At 35.5% G+C, this 21662-nt stretch overlaps 1 protein-coding gene across 1 annotated transcript in view; it reads left to right on the top strand.

Moving 5' to 3' along the window:
- The first annotated feature begins 2589 nt into the window (after nucleotides 1–2589).
- The window catches only part of LOC126817929 (adipokinetic hormone/corazonin-related peptide receptor variant I), a 135551-nt gene continuing 116478 nt past the window's right edge, over nucleotides 2590–21662 (top strand). Inside the window, exon 1 of the mRNA XM_050545102.1 lies at nucleotides 2590–3090. Coding sequence (XP_050401059.1) covers nucleotides 2590–3090 — 501 coding nt within the window. The remainder of the gene's footprint in view (nucleotides 3091–21662) is intronic.

Here is a 21662-nt window from a genome sequence, read left to right as displayed (position 1 = left end):
TATACTTACAAAGTTATGGTACATTGAAATTTCAATGTAACAAGACGCCGTCACATTGTATTGGTAGCGGATAAACCTAATCGGTCTAGTTTTAATTCCATTCGAAACAAACTAGGTCATTTTGAAACTAATATATAGTTCAATTAGCTATAGGTGGGGGTGTGGGTACGGTAGGACCCGACGAAAAATCACGAGGATGGACAGGCGACCTTACTCCTTGTCATGAAGGGGTGGAAATCGAAACCACGCCACTTGACTCAATGATAGATCTTATGATCTAAAGCGCACGTGTAAGACCTTTCAGCCACCCAAATCCCTTGTATTGTAAATGAGAAGCAGTTTTATTGTTCCTGCTCCTTTAATCAGATTACACAGATAAATTAAGGAGGCATAAGGAACATCAGAAACTGGACGAAAGTCATATTTCTAAAACTAAATGATGAAAAATTGTAGCTCTAAATCTCAACTGAATCAACAAATAACAGAGAGTTTAGTACTTCGATTAGCTGTAAATCTCAACTGTTTCGACCAATAACAGAGACTTTGGTACTTCCGATTAGCTGTAAATCTAAATTGAATCGGCCAATAACAGAGACTTTATTCATTAGTGATACCGCGACACATTTTTCAAACACAGCAGTAACCCTAGGCGTTGTCAGCGAGTTGGAACTAACCTCGAAAACATTTCTAACTAAACCATGGCGTTCAATCAATTTTCATTTCTATAATATTAGAAAACTAGCTTTCATGAAATCCTATCCAGCTTTAACTGAAATGTTGGTGCGCTCATTTGTTTTGCCCAAACTAGACTATTTGCAATTCCCACGTCTACCAGTTCTAGTTTTAAAACAACCCCAACTAATCCATTAAAGAATAATAACCGGAAGAACACTAACAGATCACACAACTCCGGTCGGTCCTTGTGGACTTAACTGGCTTTTAAATATGTGCATTAACCTACAACTGTCTTCATTGCAAACTTTGAACCATTTATTCCTAAAGGAAATGTTAATCAATTACTGTTTTTCCAGCCAATTTAGCACACCCGATAAAAGTCTATTAAGGATGCCCTCAAAACAACCCTAATATACAGGCTTTTTTAATATAAAAAAAACAGAACGTGTATTAGAATTATACTGTTAATGACTCCGTAATGTGTGCCCCTTAAACCATCTATCGGAAATTACATTCTTTGAGTGAACTAAAAATTGCATCCAGCGGAAGAAACATGCGAAATCGGTTTCTTCCCAATATTTCAACCATCGGTAGGAAATTACATTCTTTGAATAAACTATAAATCACATGCAGCGACAGAACATGTGTTATCTGTTTGTGCTGCTTGATACTAGTATAGGTTCCGATCTTTTAATAAGCCACATATTTTTCAGTCCTGAATAAAATTACTCTATGACCTTGTTATGTAAACATATTACATGAAAATCAATCGACTTCGCTCTCTCAAAAGCAATGAATGAAATAGGATTGAACGTCCTGCTTTTCTGCTCGAACGGGGCTAATCAAGACGGACATACACCATACAGTGTGCTATGAGGGAAATTTTAACCGGACATCCGGTCCTTTACCAACAGATACAACATGTTACGTAGTATTAGAAATTGATGTCTCTTCTAAACAGTAATTAAGTGCAGGTAGAACTGCTCGTTTCGGTGTCTATTGACATGTAGGGTTATTGTTGCCATACCCCACGGATCTATTAGCTTATGTCCTGAACTAAACATGTCATGAAATAGATATTACAAAACATTCAGTCTAAATATTACAAGATTTAATTTATAAAAACAGGTTAGTTACTCGGATGCACATTATATCTGAATCAATTTATCTGCAGGTTTTCCTTCAGTCTTTGAACTGCAGTACTATACACGGACGGATGTAAACCTACTGTGTGTGTAATGGGAATACTAGTATACGGGGTATTTAGCAGTGGTAACAGAAAGATACGACAGCGATAGTCGGTCTCATCGATCGAATTCTCCTTTCGTTCGGCTTCACTGTAAGCATCTATTTTAGTTGGCGGCCGAAATTATCAGCAACTTCAGTTAACTTGTTACAGTCGGGGAAAAGGAATAGCATACATCGAGCGTGTGAGTAGAATATGAGTGTTCTTAAAGTATCGTTTCCTTTTGAACAGTAATTCTAAATTGGCAATAGACTGCATCAGTTAATTCGTAAAGAAATGCTTATCATGTTTTTAATTGATTAAATTCTTGAATATCGTATGCAAGAATATGTTTTTGCTGTAACACATGTACTGTGTCTTAATTAATTAAACCTATTTGGCACTGAATAATTTTGTATGTATTACATGCAGTTCAACTCGAGAAATTCTCATTTTCTATTTGTGTGTGTATTTGTCTTAGAAATAGTTGCGCTGACAATGTGTAATATATAATATAACATCTTTATTATTTCTAGAAACTGGTTCAATAGCCACTCCTCTCCAAGAATAGTCGTACCGTTCTATGATTCGAAATATTTTAAAGGGATACAACAAACGCTGACAGGATGCACAACACTTTTGTTTAAAGGAGGATGCATGCCCCCGCCATGAATTCCAATGTGTCAGAAATGGCACCAAAGGTGTGCAATCTGACGCTTCCGACTCTCAATATAAGCTGTGTGCAACAAATACCTAGTTTACCAAGGGAATTAACTTTTAACGACGACAATTTAGTTTCTGTCATAACCTGTTCTTGTTTGTTTATAATCGCGGCTTGTGGAAATCTCACGGTTTTTATAACGTTATTTAGAAACAGGAATATTAAATCGCGAGTGAACTTATTTATCATGCATTTATCAATTGCTGATTTAATAGTGACTTTTGTAATGCTTCCCTTGGAAACAGTTTGGCATGTTACCGTGGCGTGGCAAGCCGGGGACCTTGCCTGTAGGGTCATGATGTTTTTCCGTGCCTTTGGATTCTATCTTTCATCGTTTATATTAGTGACTATAAGTTTGGACCGGTACTTTGCCATCATGCACCCCTTAAGTTTGAACGATGCCGACAGAAGAGGCAAAATTATGTTAGCCTTAGCTTGGTTATTTAGCATTATTGCCAGCATTCCGCAGGTAAGTGCTTTCATGATATTTGATTGGAAAGTTATATTGGAAATAAAATCACGCTTTCATGATACATTATCCATAAATAATAACGAAGAGTTAAATTATTTTTTGTAAATAAAGGACGTTATTAATAATTACAGAAAATATCGTTTAATGTCAAAATGCGAGCCTAATGGGGTTTTCCATTATTTGCTTGAAGTATTCTAATAATTAGACGCACGTTATAATAATCTACCCACGTTTTATATTGTCTTTTCCTTGAAATGCGTAGAAAACTTACTTTGTGAATAACAAATATTTTTTGACGGCTTGACATTCCGCACTACTAACATCATAAAGGTAGTGTACTAATTTTTGTCCAAAAGAAGCCAAAAAAGGCAATATAAGTGCGGCTAAAATAAACCCTCCTTTAATTACTGGGCCGAAACGAGGTCTTTCTAACATCAATTTGGCGCTAAGCTATCCCACGTGATCCTAGATTCCCAAAACCAACGTGCCCCGCCCAAAAGTCTGAAGTTTTCATGAGGAAAATAGACAGAACAAGATTTTCATTGGATTGGTTTGGTTAAGCCGACTGTCAAATTATCACCTGTTAAAATTAAATGTGAAACCAAAACAAGAGACGGGTAATTAAATGAACATATTTGTTTTAAAATTACTTAGATTTAATATTAATGAGAATGTTTCAAAAATACAGATTTTATATTATGCATATAGTTTAAAATATTAGATTATTACGTTAACATGACTAACATGGCCAATTTAACGAACTCGGCTTCGCACGTGAAAGGGGCCCCGCAGCTCACCAACTTAATTATTTTCCAGGCAATCTGGCTGCAGGGCTTCCAAGTGTGGCTATTTTCAGATATTAATCAATTACTAATTGTGAAGTAAAACATAGTTAAAATTTAAGTAATTCATATCCTGCAATGTATTCATGTCCAGTAACTTTGGGCCCCCTTGTGTCACAGTAATGAAACTCTCATACAATACAGATTATTACATTTGATAGTCGAAAACCCCCAGAAAACTCTGTTACTGTCTGTGATTATTCTTTATAATATTCTTCTAGAGATATTTTCAAGTACCGTAGTTTAGCAATGCCAGGATTCTCCCCATCGTCTGTCCACATATATAGATTTGCAGTTTAAAAATTTGGAAATCCCGACATAGCTATTGTGCACTCTATGTTATACTTATCGACATTATGTCAATCCAACGTGTTTCTACACCATGTGGTGAATAGATTTCAGGCACGTCCATTACCAAAGGTCAAGACCGTTGCCATTTCTTTAGATTTTATGTCAGTTTAGACCCCGACCACTGTTATTAAATTGTTATTTTATTTATCAAAAGACTGTATATAAAATAATATATACCTATAATGTTTGTTAAAATAAATTATTTTCGAGAAGTAATCTCCGCTACTTTTGTAGTTGCCTTGGAAAAAAAATCAAACTTTCCACTATGCCCAAACAATAGAGTAATAACGCTTAACCACCGACAGAATTACACCTGATCCGTCTGTTATTAATGGTTAACGGAACTATTGATTCGGGGTTACTGAAAGTTAAACCATTCCATTACATAAGACCTTATAACCGGAAAGGTAAATTACACAACAGAAAATGTTAATTAGGCTACATGAGCACAGGTCTAAGCTTGAATTTCAGATAATAACCACTGGCATTAAGTCTTCTGGGTTACCCTGTTTCCCCTCACTACTGTAGGCATGCCAAATAACCCAGTTAGTAGCATGTGAACACACCCGTTACCTCCCCCACCTATTCAGTAGACTGTCACTGTTTTTAGAAATGTTTCTTTTTGACTTAAAATTGACTTTATTATAGCCAGATAGGTAAATACTATATTATTATAATTATTCAACAATATACAGTTACGACGTTGGATCGTAATTTACCATCATTGACGTGTTATGAGATCGTGTTTTCTTTATTTCTGTATTTCGCCAATGAACTATTATAAAACAATTAACTTCATCTACCATTTTGGGCCTCTCTCCAACGATATATCTCACTCAATTTACATATTTCAATATTCGTCCAATAAGACAAGAAAATGTAAGTTAATACTCTTCCAGTGTCGAATTAATTTGACAATTGACCATACGCTTAATCGTTACAAATCATCAATATGTTCATATATCGCCATTAATTCTATTGACGTCAAACAGATCCATGTATTTAATCCTTTCAATCCATACAGAGAAAATATGAGCTATTGTAACCCTTTGTATCATGATGGTCTTTAAGGCATAATTAATTCATGGACAAAGGACACTAGCCATAAAAATGATCATGGTCAATGATGTGTGTATACAGAAAGGACGTATATATATATATAACAATCAATATTTCAATAATTACCTTGACGAGAAAAGTTCATAAACACACGTATGTATTATACTTTACATGTCTAAGGAATCGATTAAGGAGACATATGTTCACAAATAGCATTGTATTTCCTGTCATACGTTAGCAAACATAAACTAGGCTACTTCGTACTTTAGCGGGTGTTCGGCGGTAGAGAGATCTAATGCGTGCGCTTTAGATCATAAGGTATGCCACAGGGTGAAGTGGCGTGGTGTCGATTCCAAGTTTGTACGTGACTCCCCAACATCGTTGATTCCCCCACTGCTAAAGACACCTACGCGCTAGCGAATCAGTGGAATCAAATTCTCCCCCCCCCCCCTCTCTCTCTCTCTCTCTCTCCCATAATTATATTATGGAAATTTAATAACATTTTTTTCCCCGGAAGAATACTTTAAACATAATTTTAGGTAAGGTGTTGAATCGCAAGGGACACAACGCCTCTCCAAATACATCATTATGTAAACAGTGAAATTGTTGTGTATAGATATATTTGTTTATGTACAGCTGTCGAAACCTCAACTGAAAACTACATTCAAGGAATCCTATGTTCTTCCTGGAAGAATTAAAAGGAAATATGAACTATCATTGTCTTCTTTCATCGCTGATCTACTTCGTTAATACTGTGATATCTGCATGTATACTTAACGGGTGTGGCGGACAAGGAAGATTTTGATTTGTCATTTTGAAATATCTGATACTACATTTACAGACTAAAGTAAAATTAATTTTAACTGTTTAAGTTAAATTTATAGAGATTAACCCCCACCGCTTTGGTTGACTCCAAAGCGTGTGTTGTTTTTGCTACATTATGGATTACCTAGTGGTAGTGTTCATAGGCTAGTAAGTTTAGCAACTATATCATGAATAAAAATATCATCAATCAGAAATAAAAATCGTGTGTTAAAAGTTCGATTCGTTTCAAAATCCCAGTCCGAAAATACACTCGTGTTCTCAAAATGACAACCAAGCAATTGAACTTAGGTAGTTTTGTTTTTAAAATTTGTATTTGACGGATTCCTTGAAAACCTTTACATGCAATAAACATACCTGTAGCAATTTATATACTAGTTTACTATTCGTGTGTATTTATATCTTTACATTAACACTAGAGTTTATAATGTAGAACAAATATATACCGACTGAAATTATATTTTTTATTCGCAGATTTTTTTTACTTATAAAATATAAATATTTGTATCTATATCTAACAGGGAGGGGGGGGGTATATAGACTATGCCGATTCCCCAATTTACATTCAGATAAAAATCTGAATAAATATTGTTTATATATATACTATTCAAAAAAAGTAGGGGATATTTGATTTTGGGGGCATAATACTAAAATATGCAAATGACTACGAAAAAAGTCACTATAGAACCTAACAGAAGAAACATTTCCAGTTACATGTGACGCCCAAACGCACCAATAGCTACCGCATGGAATGCAGGTGATGCTTGGGATCATCATGGGGGTCCAACCCAAGATTTGCACGACTCTGACTTTGAATGTTACCGTCATTGTGGCATTGAATTCCAGGGTGGAAACATCAGTTTAATTGTTTTAGTGACCAGAAAACAAATTTTGATATGCGTCGGCTTACCAAAAATGAAAGGTTACGTGCCCTTGGCATGCTACAGATGGGCACAACACAGGCGGTTGTGGCGCGGACGATGAATGTTTCTCAGTCTGTCATAAGCAGGCTATGGTCCAGATACCGTGATACACAATCTGTACAGGACAGACCACGCTCAGGTCGACCACGGGCGACAACTCAAGCCCAGGATCGATTTATCCGTACCTTGGCCTTGAGAAATCGTGTCATCACAGCAAATCAGATCAGCGCTCGTCTTCAAACAGACACTGGTGTGAGAGTGAGTGGCCAGACGATTCGGAATCGACTGCATAGGGGTCACCTTCGCGCCCGACGTCCTCGCGTGATCCCTTGTTTGAGAGATCATCACATTCAGGCAAGACGCCGTTGGTGTAGGGATCGTCAACACTGGGATAATCGACGCTGGAGCAATGTGATGTTTTCAGATGAGTCAAGGTTCACTGTTGATTTTTTGGACAGACGTAGGAGGGTGTGGCGTCGTCGAAACGAGCGCTTCCAAGACGTTAACGTCATCAGACATGATCGATTTGGGGGTGGTTCTGTTATGGTGTGGGGAGGCATCACTGTTGCTGGAAGAACGGCTTTACATGTTGTTGCAGGGCGTGTTACAGGCCAGTACTACCGGGACAACATCTTGGCAGTCCATGTTGTGCCGTTCGCACGACGTCATGGCCGCCGTTTCATCTTCCAGGATGACAACGCAAGATGTCACAGGGCCAGGATCGTTACAGGTTACCTCCAACAACAGAACATCACCACATTACCTTGGCCAGCACTGAGTCCCGACCTCTCCCCCATCGAGCATGTCTGGGACATGCTTGGACAGAGGTTACGTCAACGTCAACAACGTCCTGCCAATGTCCAAGAACTTGCTGCTGCGTTGCAACAGGAATGGGACAATCTGGACCAAAATGACCTTAGACGTCTCATTAGGAGTATGCCACGTCGGATCAATGCTTGTTTGGCAAACAGAGGAGGATTTACCCGTTAGTGACTTGGTTGTGATGCTGTGGTAACTTTGCTGTTTGACCCCGGGTATCATTTTACCCTTATAATGGTCAGTCTGTGCCTTACTTAGTCTAACGATCATTTGGAATAAATCGATGAATGTGAACTTCATTTCATTTTGTCATTTGTTTCTTCGTCAGTTTCATTAGGTGACTTTAATAACACTTAAAAATCAAATATCCCCTACTTTTTTTGAATAGTATATATATATATATATATATATATACACACTCACGCATATTAACAGAATGTTATTGTATGACTGTCATATTAATAAAGTGTATTTTCACAAACATCTGTTCAATATTAGATTTTCAACATATTGTTAACTTCATAAACAAATATCATTATGGTTCCAGGTCAATTACTATGAAATGAAATTCCTTCATGCCAAAGTCCTTCTTTTCTGTATTAATCGGGTTAATATGAAATAGATCTAGTTTCATTACAGATAAAATTCAGGCCACATATTTTTTTATATAGAAAGATAGCACACCACACTTATATTTGTAATCATTTGTAGATATCCTCTTTTCTAATGTATTTGTTTACGCTTAAAGATGCATTCTCTCGAAAGTATGTAAGGGGGCGGGGTTCCAATAAAAGCAGGACAGTAGAGAAACACCATTTTATTATTTAATATGAAAAATACTGGATTCCTGAAATACACCCATGGAGCGCGCACATGATAAAATGTAAGGGAATCCCTAACTGGCAACCTGTCGGCTTGTTGTCTGCTCGAGTGACGTCGGAAGGTGGGGGCGCTTGCTGTGTTGATCGAATATCTACCGGTTTTGAAACAGTGAGGGACAGCATTATAATAAATATATAATAAATGACAATAATAAATGTCTATTTCTATATTCCTCAAACTCCACAAATATTGTGCTGGTAGCGCTTGACAAAACATATCTACATAAAGTCTTTAGCTCTCAGTTACAACTTGTTTAAAACAGATAAGTTTTTAAAAGTTTCTTAAATGATGATAATGGGGTGCAATGGCGTGGGTTAATAGGTAATGAGTTCCACCTTGAAGCAGTAGCTACACCAAACGAACCATAACTAAATGTTGTCATCTTGCAACATTGTATGATCAGTTTATTAAGAGATTTCGATAGTAGACTTTTCGATGGAATGTAAGATTGAACAAGTTCACAAAGATATTTAGGAGCAGTGCTATTTACACATTTAAAAGTTACGGGTTTAAAATCTATTCGGGAAGAAACAGGGAGCTAATGATGCTATATAATTGTGATGTGGCTGGAGCTAGGTGATTTGGTTGTAAGCGGTGAAGGTGGCATTGTAGAAGATCTACAAGAAAGCTGTTGCAATAGTCGAGGCGAAAAAGAATTAAGGATCGGGCTAGGGATGAAGCTGAATCCTGAGTTAGGTAGTTCCTGATGTTCCTTACATGAAAATAACATTTCTTACATAAATCATCAATATGTGGAATAAAAGGTAAATTACTGGCCAAGGTTTTTAACTACAGGACTTGACTGTATAGTGTTATTTCCGAACTGCAGGGAGAATGATGCTAGTTGGAATAATCTATGTTTAGGGCCAAACAACATTGGATCTGTTTTGTCATCTTTTAGTTTTAAGCGGTTTATGTCCATTCTGGTCTTTATGTTTGTGAATGCCAAAGAAAGGTTATCAATCGCTTGTTGATCGTCTCCGATTTTGAACGAGTCTGACAGCTGTGTATCATCAGCATAAAGATGATGACGAATTGCAAGACCATTTAAATAATGACCGAACTGTCTTGCATACACAGTGAACATCACTGGGCTTAAAACAGAGCCCTATGGCACACCGCATAATAACACCGAAGAGTCCGTTGTAGAGCCATTTACAACAACAGACTGCTGTCTAAAGAAAAGGTGACTGAAATTCAGAGCACTGCCATTGATCCCGAACTCTGATTGAAGTCTATCTAAGAGAAAACTATGATCAATGGACTCGAATGCAGCTGATAAATCTAACAATATCAAAAGTGCAATTTGACCACCCTCCACTGACCTCTTTATATCATTCAGGACTTTGTTAACAGCTGATTCGGTACAATGACTAGTTCTATAGGCTGATTGTAGTTCTTAGAAAAGACTGTTGAATTCAAATAATCTAATTTTAACAACTTTCTCAAGAACTTTGGAGAGGAAAGGCAGATTGGAAACTGGAGAAAATTCTTGAGAATATTCCCTGGGTCTCCCCACAAATAGGTCACCTGACAACCAAGTATTTAAAATAGCTTATTACGGTTTGATGTAATTCTTTGGGATACCCGTCTTCATTAGTCTAATGGGAGTAGAACAGTAGGCCGTTAAATCTCATTTCATTTCCTTACGATTAAAATGTTTACGAGGGATTTGAAGCAAACTTTTGACAGATAATTTACTTTAAAATATATGTTTTTAGTCTAAATATTATGTCATAAAAAACACAGTTTGTACGGGGAGGCATCTTTAATCTTTGTGAGCTTAATATGGAACACAGTATATTTAAACATCAATATTTTGAAATAATTCTGATTTTGTACTGAACATAATCTTAAAGATCGGATAAAAAATGGAAGCGAATATTAGATTCGCATTTTAAAGAAGTAAATTTAACTGGCTAATTCTGGCATTAGCTTACTTAAACTCATGATGTTTTACGCTTAATGTATTTGAAGTGGGCGATGAAATGTGTGATTTATTATTAGTATTATTACAAAATTTATATAGCGCCCCCTTCACAGATGTGTTCAAGGGCACTTTACGGTGTAACACAAACATATATTCAAAAAGTAAATTACATCAAACATGTTAAAAATTCATTAAATAAACAATTATTTCATAATAGTTGTTAAAATTTGTTGTAAGCCAATAAAAATAAGAAAGTTTTAGTCTGTTTGTTAAATTTAACTATATATAGTGATAGTGACATTCGAATATTAAAAGGTAATTGATTCCATAAAATGGGCACTTGATAACTAAAAGAACGTGCCCCATAACTAGAAAGGTTTACAATATTTTACTTTAAAAATAATTTATCAGATCAAAGTAGGGTTCTGTTTGGGGTATACAATTCTAAAAGTTCAGATAAATACTTTGGTGCTGAATTAAGTAAAATCTTAAAATCTATTCTATATTTAATGGACAACCAGTGCAGCTGAAAGAGAACAGGGGTAATACTTGTATATTTATTCGTCAAGGTTTTTAATTTAGCAGAAGTATTTTGTATTTGTTGGAGTTTGTTAATTAAAAAGTTTAAGGGGTAAGCCAGCTAATAGAGAGTTAAAATTATCAAGTCTTGACGTCACAAGGGAGTTAAAAAGATTTTTTGTTGCAACTCTTGATAAATAGTTTCATATTTGACCAATATTGTGAATATTAAAATAACAAGCTTTAAGATATATGATTAACTTGTGCTTCCATATTCATAAAATTATCAAACAATCGCATATAACAATGGGTGAGTTAGAATGTACGTGTTTATTTAATTGATTTTCGACCCCAATAGAAGAAATTCTGTTTTATCATCATTCATAGTCTTAATACTATAATACAATCTTCAAGTTGTTGTTTAGATAGGTTAAAAGAAGCTGGACATTTGAAGTTAAAAGAAATATATAACTGAGTATCATCAGCATATAAGTGAAATTTAAGGTTATATTTATCAACAATAGTGCTTAGAGGTGTTGAGTATAATATAAAAAGTATCGGGCCTAAAACCGATCCATGTGAAACACCGAAAGTTAAAACAGATTCTTTTGATAGTTCGCCATCTAATAAAATAGATTGTGTCCTATCCACTAAATAACTTTCTATCAGTTTCAATGCATCACTTTGTATACCAAATCTAAAACGTAGTCCACGAAGAAGAATAGTGTTGTCAACAGTGTCAAATGTTGCAGATAGATCCAATAAAAGCAAAAACACACACTTCTTATCATCTATTTCAAGAAGTATATCATTGGATACCCTTGTTAGCGCAGTTTCGGTACTGTGGAATTGCTTATATGGCGCGTCTAAGCAGTTGTCTTCTATATGACTCTTTAGTTGGATTGCAATTAATTTTTCAAGTAATTTTGAAATGAAACTAGTCTATAATTTTAAAATATTGGGGTTTAGAATCGACTTTTTAATCAGTGAAATGACATGTGCTAACTTAAAAACATCGGGAATTAATACTAGATTTGATAATATCAATAATAATTTGAATGAATAATTTCATCTAAGCACTCCTTGAGAATCGAGGTAGGTAGAGGATCTAATGTACATGATTTAGAAGGTGACGATTTAATTACTCTTCTAACCGTATCCTCAGATGCAAGATGAACCTTATTTAAAATAGATGAAACATTAGAGTCATCGAACATGTGTGGGCTGTAATCAGAGGTTGTATTTATAGCATCTAGCCTCTCTCTTATAAATTGTATTTTAGATGTAAAATAGTCCGAGAATCAACTAGTTAAGTCAGACGACTTATCAATGCTCGGAATAATAGTTTTCTGCGAATTATGACCTAGTAAGATATTTACAATTTTGTACAAATCTTTCTGCTTATTTGTTCCATGCTCTATTTATCAGAATTAAAATCGATTTGAGCCTTATCAATCATATAATTAACTCGGGTTTTTAAATGTTTATATATTTTGTTTGTGTATTTCTAAATTAGTTCTTCAATAAACATGTTCTGTTTTATTACGTTCGCTTTTGGCTTTCAAAATAGTTTCATTATACCACTGAGTGTGAGGGCGAATCGTTACAGTTTTTGTTTTTAAAGGAGCTACTGTTTTCATAGCTTCAGCTAACTTGATATTGTCACCCGATTAGATTTTATTACATACTTCGAGAAGGTATTTGTTGAGTAATAAAACCTTCTAGTAGTTTATCGAGGGCTGGCCGTCCTTACCGCACGGTACAAATAAAACCTTCTAGTAGTTTATCGAGGTTCGGGTGCTTCCGGAGTCCAAAATGGCCGCTTTATATAAACGAGAATTTTGGGGATAATTAACCCGAACCCTAACCCTTTTTAAAAGACTGGACTTGGGTCTAATTTAGTTTTTACTTCTCTTAAAAGGGTTCGGGTTAGTATTCCCCTAAATACTCATTTGTATAAAGCGGCCATTTTGGTATGAGTTCTGGCTTGTTCTGGAATTTGTTGCTTTTAGTGGTGATAATATTTGTACCGTGTGGTAAGGACGGCCAGCCCTCGATAAACTACTAAAAGGTTCTATTACTCAACAAATACCTTCTCGAAGTATGTGATACAATCTAATCGGGTGATATTGTAGGCGACCGCGATTTAAAGTTTCTATACGTAAATGTTCTTCTGACAGCGTTAGGTGGTTTAATATGAAGATTGAAGCACACTGGGAAATGATGAGATATTAAGCTATCTGAAACAGATCTGGTGATAACTTAAGATCTAAAATATGCCCACCTTTATTCGTTGGAATTGTCACATGTTGATGCAAAGATCTATTGTCTAAAATCTTACAAAACTTTCTTGTTGATGGATCACATAAATTATCTAGATATAAATTAAAATCTCCTAAGATTATAATCTCACATTTTGATATCATTAAATGATCTTAAAGTAATGACCAGTGGTTGCCAGGCATGATACGCCCACATTTTGCAAGAGATGGATAGAGAACAGGTTTTAAAAAAAGGCGATTTTTCGATCAATCAGGGGCCATAATCCAGAAATTTATGGTCTGAAATGCGCCAATATCAAAATGGACCGAGATATTTGAGAAACAAAGATATATTTTAAGTTTCATCAAAATCGAAAAACATTGTGACTTCTAGAGAGTCCACAACCTTGGTATTACATACTTTTATACTATTTGCGTACAAGGAGTGGCCATTTTGTCCGGCAGTTTGGATCAGATTTTTACGAAATTTGAACTCAACCTTCATTGATGTGTAACGGTGATATATTTAAACGTTTTTTTTTTTAAAAATTGGATACAAATTGTGACTTATAGCGTATGGAATGGTATCGCTGACAATATTAAATGCTCTGCTACAATGTCTGCTACATTGATTATATTTAAAAAGTACAATGTACAAAGTCCTAATACCGGTAATGATAAAGTCAAAATACCTCTAAGGTAAGAGGGGGGTTGGATGGCTGAATGGTTAGCGTGCGCGCGCTGTATCATAAAGTCTGTCATTGAGTCAACTGGCGTGGTTTCGAATCCCCGGTTGTACGTGACAAGGAGTAGGGTCGCCTGTCCAAACTCGTGGGTTTTCTCCGGGTCCTTCGGTTTCCTCCCACTGCTAAAGACCCCTATGCGCAAGCGAATTATTGAAATAAAATTAAACCATATGTTAGTCCCGAAATGACCTAGTTGTGTCGAGTGGACGTTAAACCCCATCTCTCTCTCTCTCTCTCTCTCTCTCTCTCTCTCTCTAAGGTAAGAGTTAAATGTAAAACGTCAAATGTTAAATGACAAATGTTTTGTGGGAAAATGCTTTGTTTGACGTGTCTACATTTACATTTCTCTCATTACATTTTACATTTGCGCTCTGCCACATCCCATTTGTAATTCACGCTTTCTACATAGCAACTTTCACACAGCATCAACTTTCATATGCAAACATACCATATTTACGTACGAGGGGCGACCATTTTTTCCGGCAGTTTTGGTCCAATTTTCACGAAATTCGAACTCAACCTTAATTATATAATCAAACGGTTTTTGAAATCGGATAACAATTGTGACCTCTAGAGGTACCACAAGCTAAAAATGCGATTTTTCGAACAATCAATGGCCATAATTCAGGAAGTTACGATCCGATATGCGCAAATATCGAAAGGATCCAAGATCTTTGCGTTATAAGCATTCGTTTTTTCAAGTTTCATCAAAATCGGATCAAAATTGTGACCTAAAATGTCCACAGCCTTGATATACCATATTTTTTTTTACACTATTTGCGTGCGAGATGAAGATCAGATGAAAATTGTGACCTATAGAGTGTCCACAAGCTAAAAACGTGATTTTTCGTACAATCAGGGGCCATAATTTGATCCGATACATGCCAAATGTTTATATCACAAAGCTCTTGGTTTCTCTTGATAATCACGCATATCGGTAGGTAACATTCTAGATTATGGCCCCTGATTGTACGACAAATCGTTTTTTAGCTTGTGGATTCTCTAGAGGTCACAATTTTTATCCGATTTTAAAAACCGTTTAAATATATCACCATTCCACCATAATGAAGGTTGAATTCGAATTTCGGAAAAATCGAAACGAAACTGCCCGACAAAATGGCCGCTCTTTGTACCCAAAGTGTGTAAAAGTATACAATACGAAGGTTGTGGACCCTCTAGAGGTCACAATTTTTATCCGATTTTAATGAAACTTAAAAATAATATGTTTATATCCCAAAGATCTCAGTCCCTTTCGATATTTGCGCATTTCAGACCATAGCTTTCTGGATTATAGCCCCTGATTGTACGAAAAATCGCTTTTGTTTTTAGCTTGTTCTCTATCCATCTCTTGCAAAATGTGGGCGTATCTTGCCTGGCAAGCGCTGATGTGTACAAGCCAGAAGGCAAACTATAGGAATATTTGTTTGTTTTGGTCGTCTGCGTGTGCTTAAAATATGTAGACGGTTCTTTTGAAAGGCTTTAAATTCACCCACCTGTCTAGGTTAGCACCTGTGTGGTCCACAGCGTAAGTTTGGGCCAGTCGTGTGGATGGGACTAAAACCAAAGTTCTACAAGCTATATACAAACGTACATGTAGGTTTTAAGCGTTATAGAAGAAACACGGCATAGAAAACATAAACAATATACTGTGTTCTCCAAAAGCTTATACCAGGGATGCGCGTAGATTGATCATACAACGTCCTAGTACTAGAGCACTGATTTCCATTTTGTTTGCACTTTAGATTAAATTCAAAACCAACAGTAGGTCAGAAAACTATTTATATCTCAGTATCGATCGAATCTTGTAATTGTCGACATTTAGGTTCACTGATTAATGAAACCAATTTTACGCTATTGACCATAGAACACGGACCCAATTGATCGTTGAGGTTAGCATGTCTAAAATTGGACGATTTCAGATAATTAAATACGAAGATTGAAACATGAAAAAAATTGATAATGAAGAATGAATGATCATTCACACTTTACTACTGATAACGGAATGGAGATTTTAGGAGGCCAAAAAAAGGAGACCAAGCGATTGCCGTGTAAGATACGTCCACAACTGACAAGAGATGAGCAGTTAACAGGCTAAAAAGAACGATTTTACGTACAATCAGGGACCATAATTCAAGACGTACGGTCCGATACTCGCAATTATCCAAAGGAACCCACAAGATAAAACGCGTTTTTTTCGTACAATCAGATGCCATAATCCCTGAAGTTACTGTCCAATATGCAAGATTATTGAAAGGTTAACGGATATCTTTGGGATATAAAAATATTTTTTAAGTTTCAACAAAATCGGATAAAATTTTGACATCTAGAGGGTCCACAACCTTGGTATTACATAATTTTCGTACATTCTCACGGCCATAATCCAGAAAGTTACGGACAGGGGCGACGAAAACATACGTCCATATGAAAACGTTACTATGTTACTATTTAAATCTTCTAAAAACTACAGTAATTTAAAACATAATAAAACTGATAGAAAACTTAGACGAAAAAAACAATATGCTAGATCTGTGAGAAATAAAACAACATGCTTGTCAGATTTTATCATTGATAAATCTCTGGATGTATGCAGCATTACTGAAACTTGGCTAAATGATGACATTTCGGACACATGGTTTTTCTATCAAACATCGTCAAAGGGGCCCTCGTGGTGGCGGAGTTGCACTTATATGCAAGTCATCGATTAAATACAAGAACAATCAAGAGGATAAATTTGAATCTTTTGAATATCAAGACTGTACGGTGCAATTTCCATCTAAAACTATATGAGTTATCCTGTCCGATATGCGCGAAAATCTAAAGGAACCGAGATATTTGGGTTATAAACATACATCATAGTCGGATAAAAATTGTGACGTCTAGAGTGTCCACAAGCTAAAACCATGATTTTTCGTACAATCAGGGGACATAATCCATGAAGTTACGATCCGATACATGCCAATTTCGAAAGGAGCCGAGATCTTTGCGAGATACACCTATATTTCAAGTTTGGTCAAAATCTGATAAAAATTGTGACCTGTAGAGTGTCCACAAACAAATTGTGAACGGACGCACGGGCGGATAGGGGCGACGACAATATACGTCTATCATAAATCTACCGGAAATTTCTTTGGTATTCACCGGCAACCGACTATAACGGCATGAGCGCAAGATATGATATAATTGGAAATACTGATTGATTTATGTATTATCATTGTGGAATAACTATACACAAAGAAATATCCATTGAGTGGTTATGGTGCTTAGTGCGTCTAAGTAACTATACGCCCACCAGCTTCTTTTTTGTACGGGGCGGGGGGGGATTGCCGAATGGTTAGCGCGTGTGCGTTGTATCATAAGGTCTGTCATTGAGTCAATTGGCGTGGTTTCGATTCCACGGTTGTGTCCGTGACAAGGAGTAGTGTGGCCTGTCTAACCTCATGGGTTTTTCTCCGGGTCCTCCGGTTTCCCCGATTGCTAAAGACCCCTACGCGCAAGAGAATTATTGAAATAAAATTGAACCAAATGTAAGTCCCGAAATGACCTAGTTTGTGTCGAGTGGACGTTAAACCTCATTTTTTTCTCTCCTTTTTATACGCCCACGTTTTCATGTAAGAGGTTTGAAAAGACTGAAGCATTGCTAATCTGCCGTTGAAAGAACAATGGGTAATTTGGATGCGCTACTTTCTAGCCTTATTATTATTATATGCCCACATATTTATGTGGACGTACATGTATATTGTCGTCGCCCCTGTCCGTCCACAATTTGTTTGTGGACACTCTACAAGTCACAATTTTGACGAAACTTCAAGTGTAGATCATCTCTTAACGATCTCGGTTGCTATGTATCGGACCATAACTTCATGGATTATGGCCCCTGATTGTACGAAAAATCCCGTATTTAGCTTGTGGACACATAGAGGTCACAATTTTCATCCGATTTTGATGAAACTTGAACAAAACTTTCGACAAAATGGACGATCCCTGTACGCAAATTGTGTAAAAGTTTTGTGGAACCTCTAGAGGTTACAATTTTTATCCGAGTTTGATGAAATTTAAAATCTATCTTTATATCCCAAAGATCTCAGCCCCTAACCTCCTGGATTATGACCCCTGATTGTAAGGGGTTCAGAATCATTTTCTTTTAGCTTGTTCTTTATCCATATCTTGCTAAATGTGGGCGTATCTTGCCTGGCAACCACTTGTCTGTCTAAATGGGGAAGCTTTCTGGCGATCTGAACAGCCTAGTTTGCAGATATGATCTTAACTTAAAAACGGTTGCTAGTTTTGAATTTTTTTAGCTAGTTTATTATTTTGTGTTATTGATTTTAATGTATTGGGTTTGTGCTATTCTTTGACGTTAAAATATTTTGGCTTGTCTTAGTTGGAAATATTGATATTTGCAATAAAAAGTTATTGAAAAGTAATTCAATAATACATGTTTAATGGAATTAATTGCATATCAATTATTAATTACTTTTGAAATCTTCCATTATTCAATACTTTATAATCTTCCATTATTCAATACTTTTGGAAATCTATTCAATACTTTTGAAATCTTCTATTATTCAATTCTTTATATGGCCATTACTGCAAAATATATATAATAATTACATTGCTTTACTATTACCTTTATCCCAGCCCTGTTATGATGTTTATTATTTTATCTTTTCTGATCATTAGAAACATATTTTCAGGTAGAATATCATCCGTGTATATATGTGAAAGTGTGTTTATGCGGTTGTCGTCTATAGGAAGCCAAACAGCTGATCTTTTAAAATTACTTCATAATAATAAGAGTTTATTTTACAAGAAATGTAATGGCGCTATACATTTTATTTTTGATCCAGTATTTAATGATGAAATTGACAACAAATGGGTATTGCTTTATTATTGAAACTCTTTAATTTTTCTGTTTAAAATCAATAAGATACCCGTCCGTACAACGCCAGGTAATTAACTATAGTATATTTTTAAAATATACATCCTATATTCTGTTTGGGAGTTCTGTTCAAACTTTTTATATGATTTTCTATTAGAATAGATATGATTATATTTAATTTACAGAAACCCTAAGAAGACATACACAGTATTGCATATAAAGTCCCACCTGACGTAAATTCAACACCGATTGTCTGTTACAATAAATGATCAAGTCGCTGGATCAAGACGGGCTCAATTAGAACAAAATGTTGCCATTGGGACAACACTGACAAAAAGTTTAAGTTTGTTTCATCGATTTTCATTGATTTAAAATAAACATAACGAAGCATGGTGTATTTAATACAAAGTGTTGTATTTTAATCAGTAGTAATTAGAAGAAATTTTTCTCTAACAAGGGGGCTTAAGAAAGTAAAATAACTCTTAACATAACATGTTATGTTGTGGTGGTAACGTAAATGGGAATGATCTGGTGTGCTATTTCAGACGTATTTATTGTCTTAAGCTACGTTTAGTTCCATTTTTGGATTAAAGACGCGTTTGGTCGCCACCATGTGCCCCTTTGGTACATAATAATAGGAGTTTAAACCCAATTTTATTTTATTGGGTGCGTTTAGTTAAATTGAAGTATATATGTACTAGAAATTGTTCCACTACTGATGTCTTCCATCTTGCCCCAGCCACAGTAGTTGATTGTTCTAAGGACTTCCTTTGAGCAAGATTTGATGACAAAAAAGTTACTGGCCCCTACCTCCCTTAATTTCTAACTACACTGACCCCAAACTGTACCGCAAATAGATTAACAAATAACAAAACAATTGCCATTGAAAAATAAAACTGAAACCTTACCACATAAGTTCATAAATTTAATCAAATCCAACGGCTACGCGATATTGCTGTCGTTTTTAAAATAGCCATCGAACCAGAATTAGAACACGCGTATTAAGACTTAAGGTTTCATTGTTTCACTCTTCACTATTTGTAACATGATTATTTATTTCCATGCAAACTGTGATGACATGTGTTGAGAATTTTGCATTGGAAGCTATTTTTTCTTGCGCAAAGCATCGAAGGGTGTATGAATTGTAGAGGCGAACAAGACTAGTTCGCCCGCTACAATATTGCAGCTATATCTGTACGTGATCCGTTAGAATTGCTCTTGTCCAGATACCAAGACTAGCGAATACCTTGATCAAGCCGTTATTTCTAACACACAGATTGCCCCGGATGTTGGTCTATTGTACATTGAACTGGTAGTTAAGAGGTTTGAATTGTCTTCGATGTTTGAATTAACAATTTACTTTGGAATGTAATGTATTTATTTGTGTACATGTTGATCCATTAGAAACTATCTAAATAATTTGATTTAGTACTTCAGTATTATAAATTTATTTATTTTTGGTTTCTTTTAGAGCGTTATATATATTTACTTGCATACATTTGTAGATAGCTTGCCAGGAAACATTAAATCCCGCTTCACTTATTCCCTACTAACATTTTTAATATACCAGATGGCACTTATATGTATACTTAAAGGAGCTAAATCGCTAATATTTGGGACCTAGAAATTAACCCAAATGTAATCTGATTGTATATGAACTGATTTACATTCAATTGTTTCCGTTTTGACTCTTAATTTCAAATCAGTTACGTCCAGCGAAATACGGCATGAGTCTCAACCGAATAGAAATTTTTAGTGTCTGGTTATTCCAGCCTATTGCGCATGTTCTCCAGATAAGTTATAGCGTCGCTGTATGACATGAGTTGTGGAATATGTCTAGCTCGCTCTTTCCTGTCACGTGTTACAAATGACGATGAAACTATGGTACACGATTCGTAAAATGTTTATTTTGTCTTACATATTGGATATCAGAAGCCTACCTTTTCCCGATAAGATAACAACATCAATAATTCGATGCATATAACCTATAACAGGTTTATGTTATTTATTTTCACCAGTTACGAAATGTGCCCCGTTCGTCTGTTAAAGATGCATTATGTAAGATTTAGATACTGAGCTTACCGTTCTTGCTATAATAGTTCAAAAATAGATAATAAAAAATGAATATATTAACAATTACTTTATACCTTTTTTTTTACAGTGTTTGAATTTTTGATGCGATTGTCTCGATTATGAAGTACCATTGGTACAATTATTCAAGTTAAATGTTGTTAAATAAAATACCGTGCATATAACATTTATCAGATTTATGTTATTTAATTGTGTCTCGTTCGTCTGTTAATGATGCATTATTTAAGATTTAGATAATGAGCTTACCGGTCTTGCCATAATAGTTCAAAAATAGATAATGAAAAATGAATATATTAAAAAATTACTTTATACTTTTTTAGTGTTTGATTTTTTAACGAACCATTGGTACGATTATTCATATTATTAACGTTAACTTATAAAATTGAGCACGTGTTCTAATCCATTCAATATCTCGGCCATCCGTCCGATGATCTAGATAATTGAC

This window comes from Patella vulgata, chromosome 4 (assembly GCF_932274485.2).
Source record: "Patella vulgata chromosome 4, xgPatVulg1.2, whole genome shotgun sequence".
NCBI lineage: Eukaryota > Metazoa > Mollusca > Gastropoda > Patellidae > Patella > Patella vulgata.
This window is presented reverse-complemented; position numbering and strand designations above follow the sequence as displayed.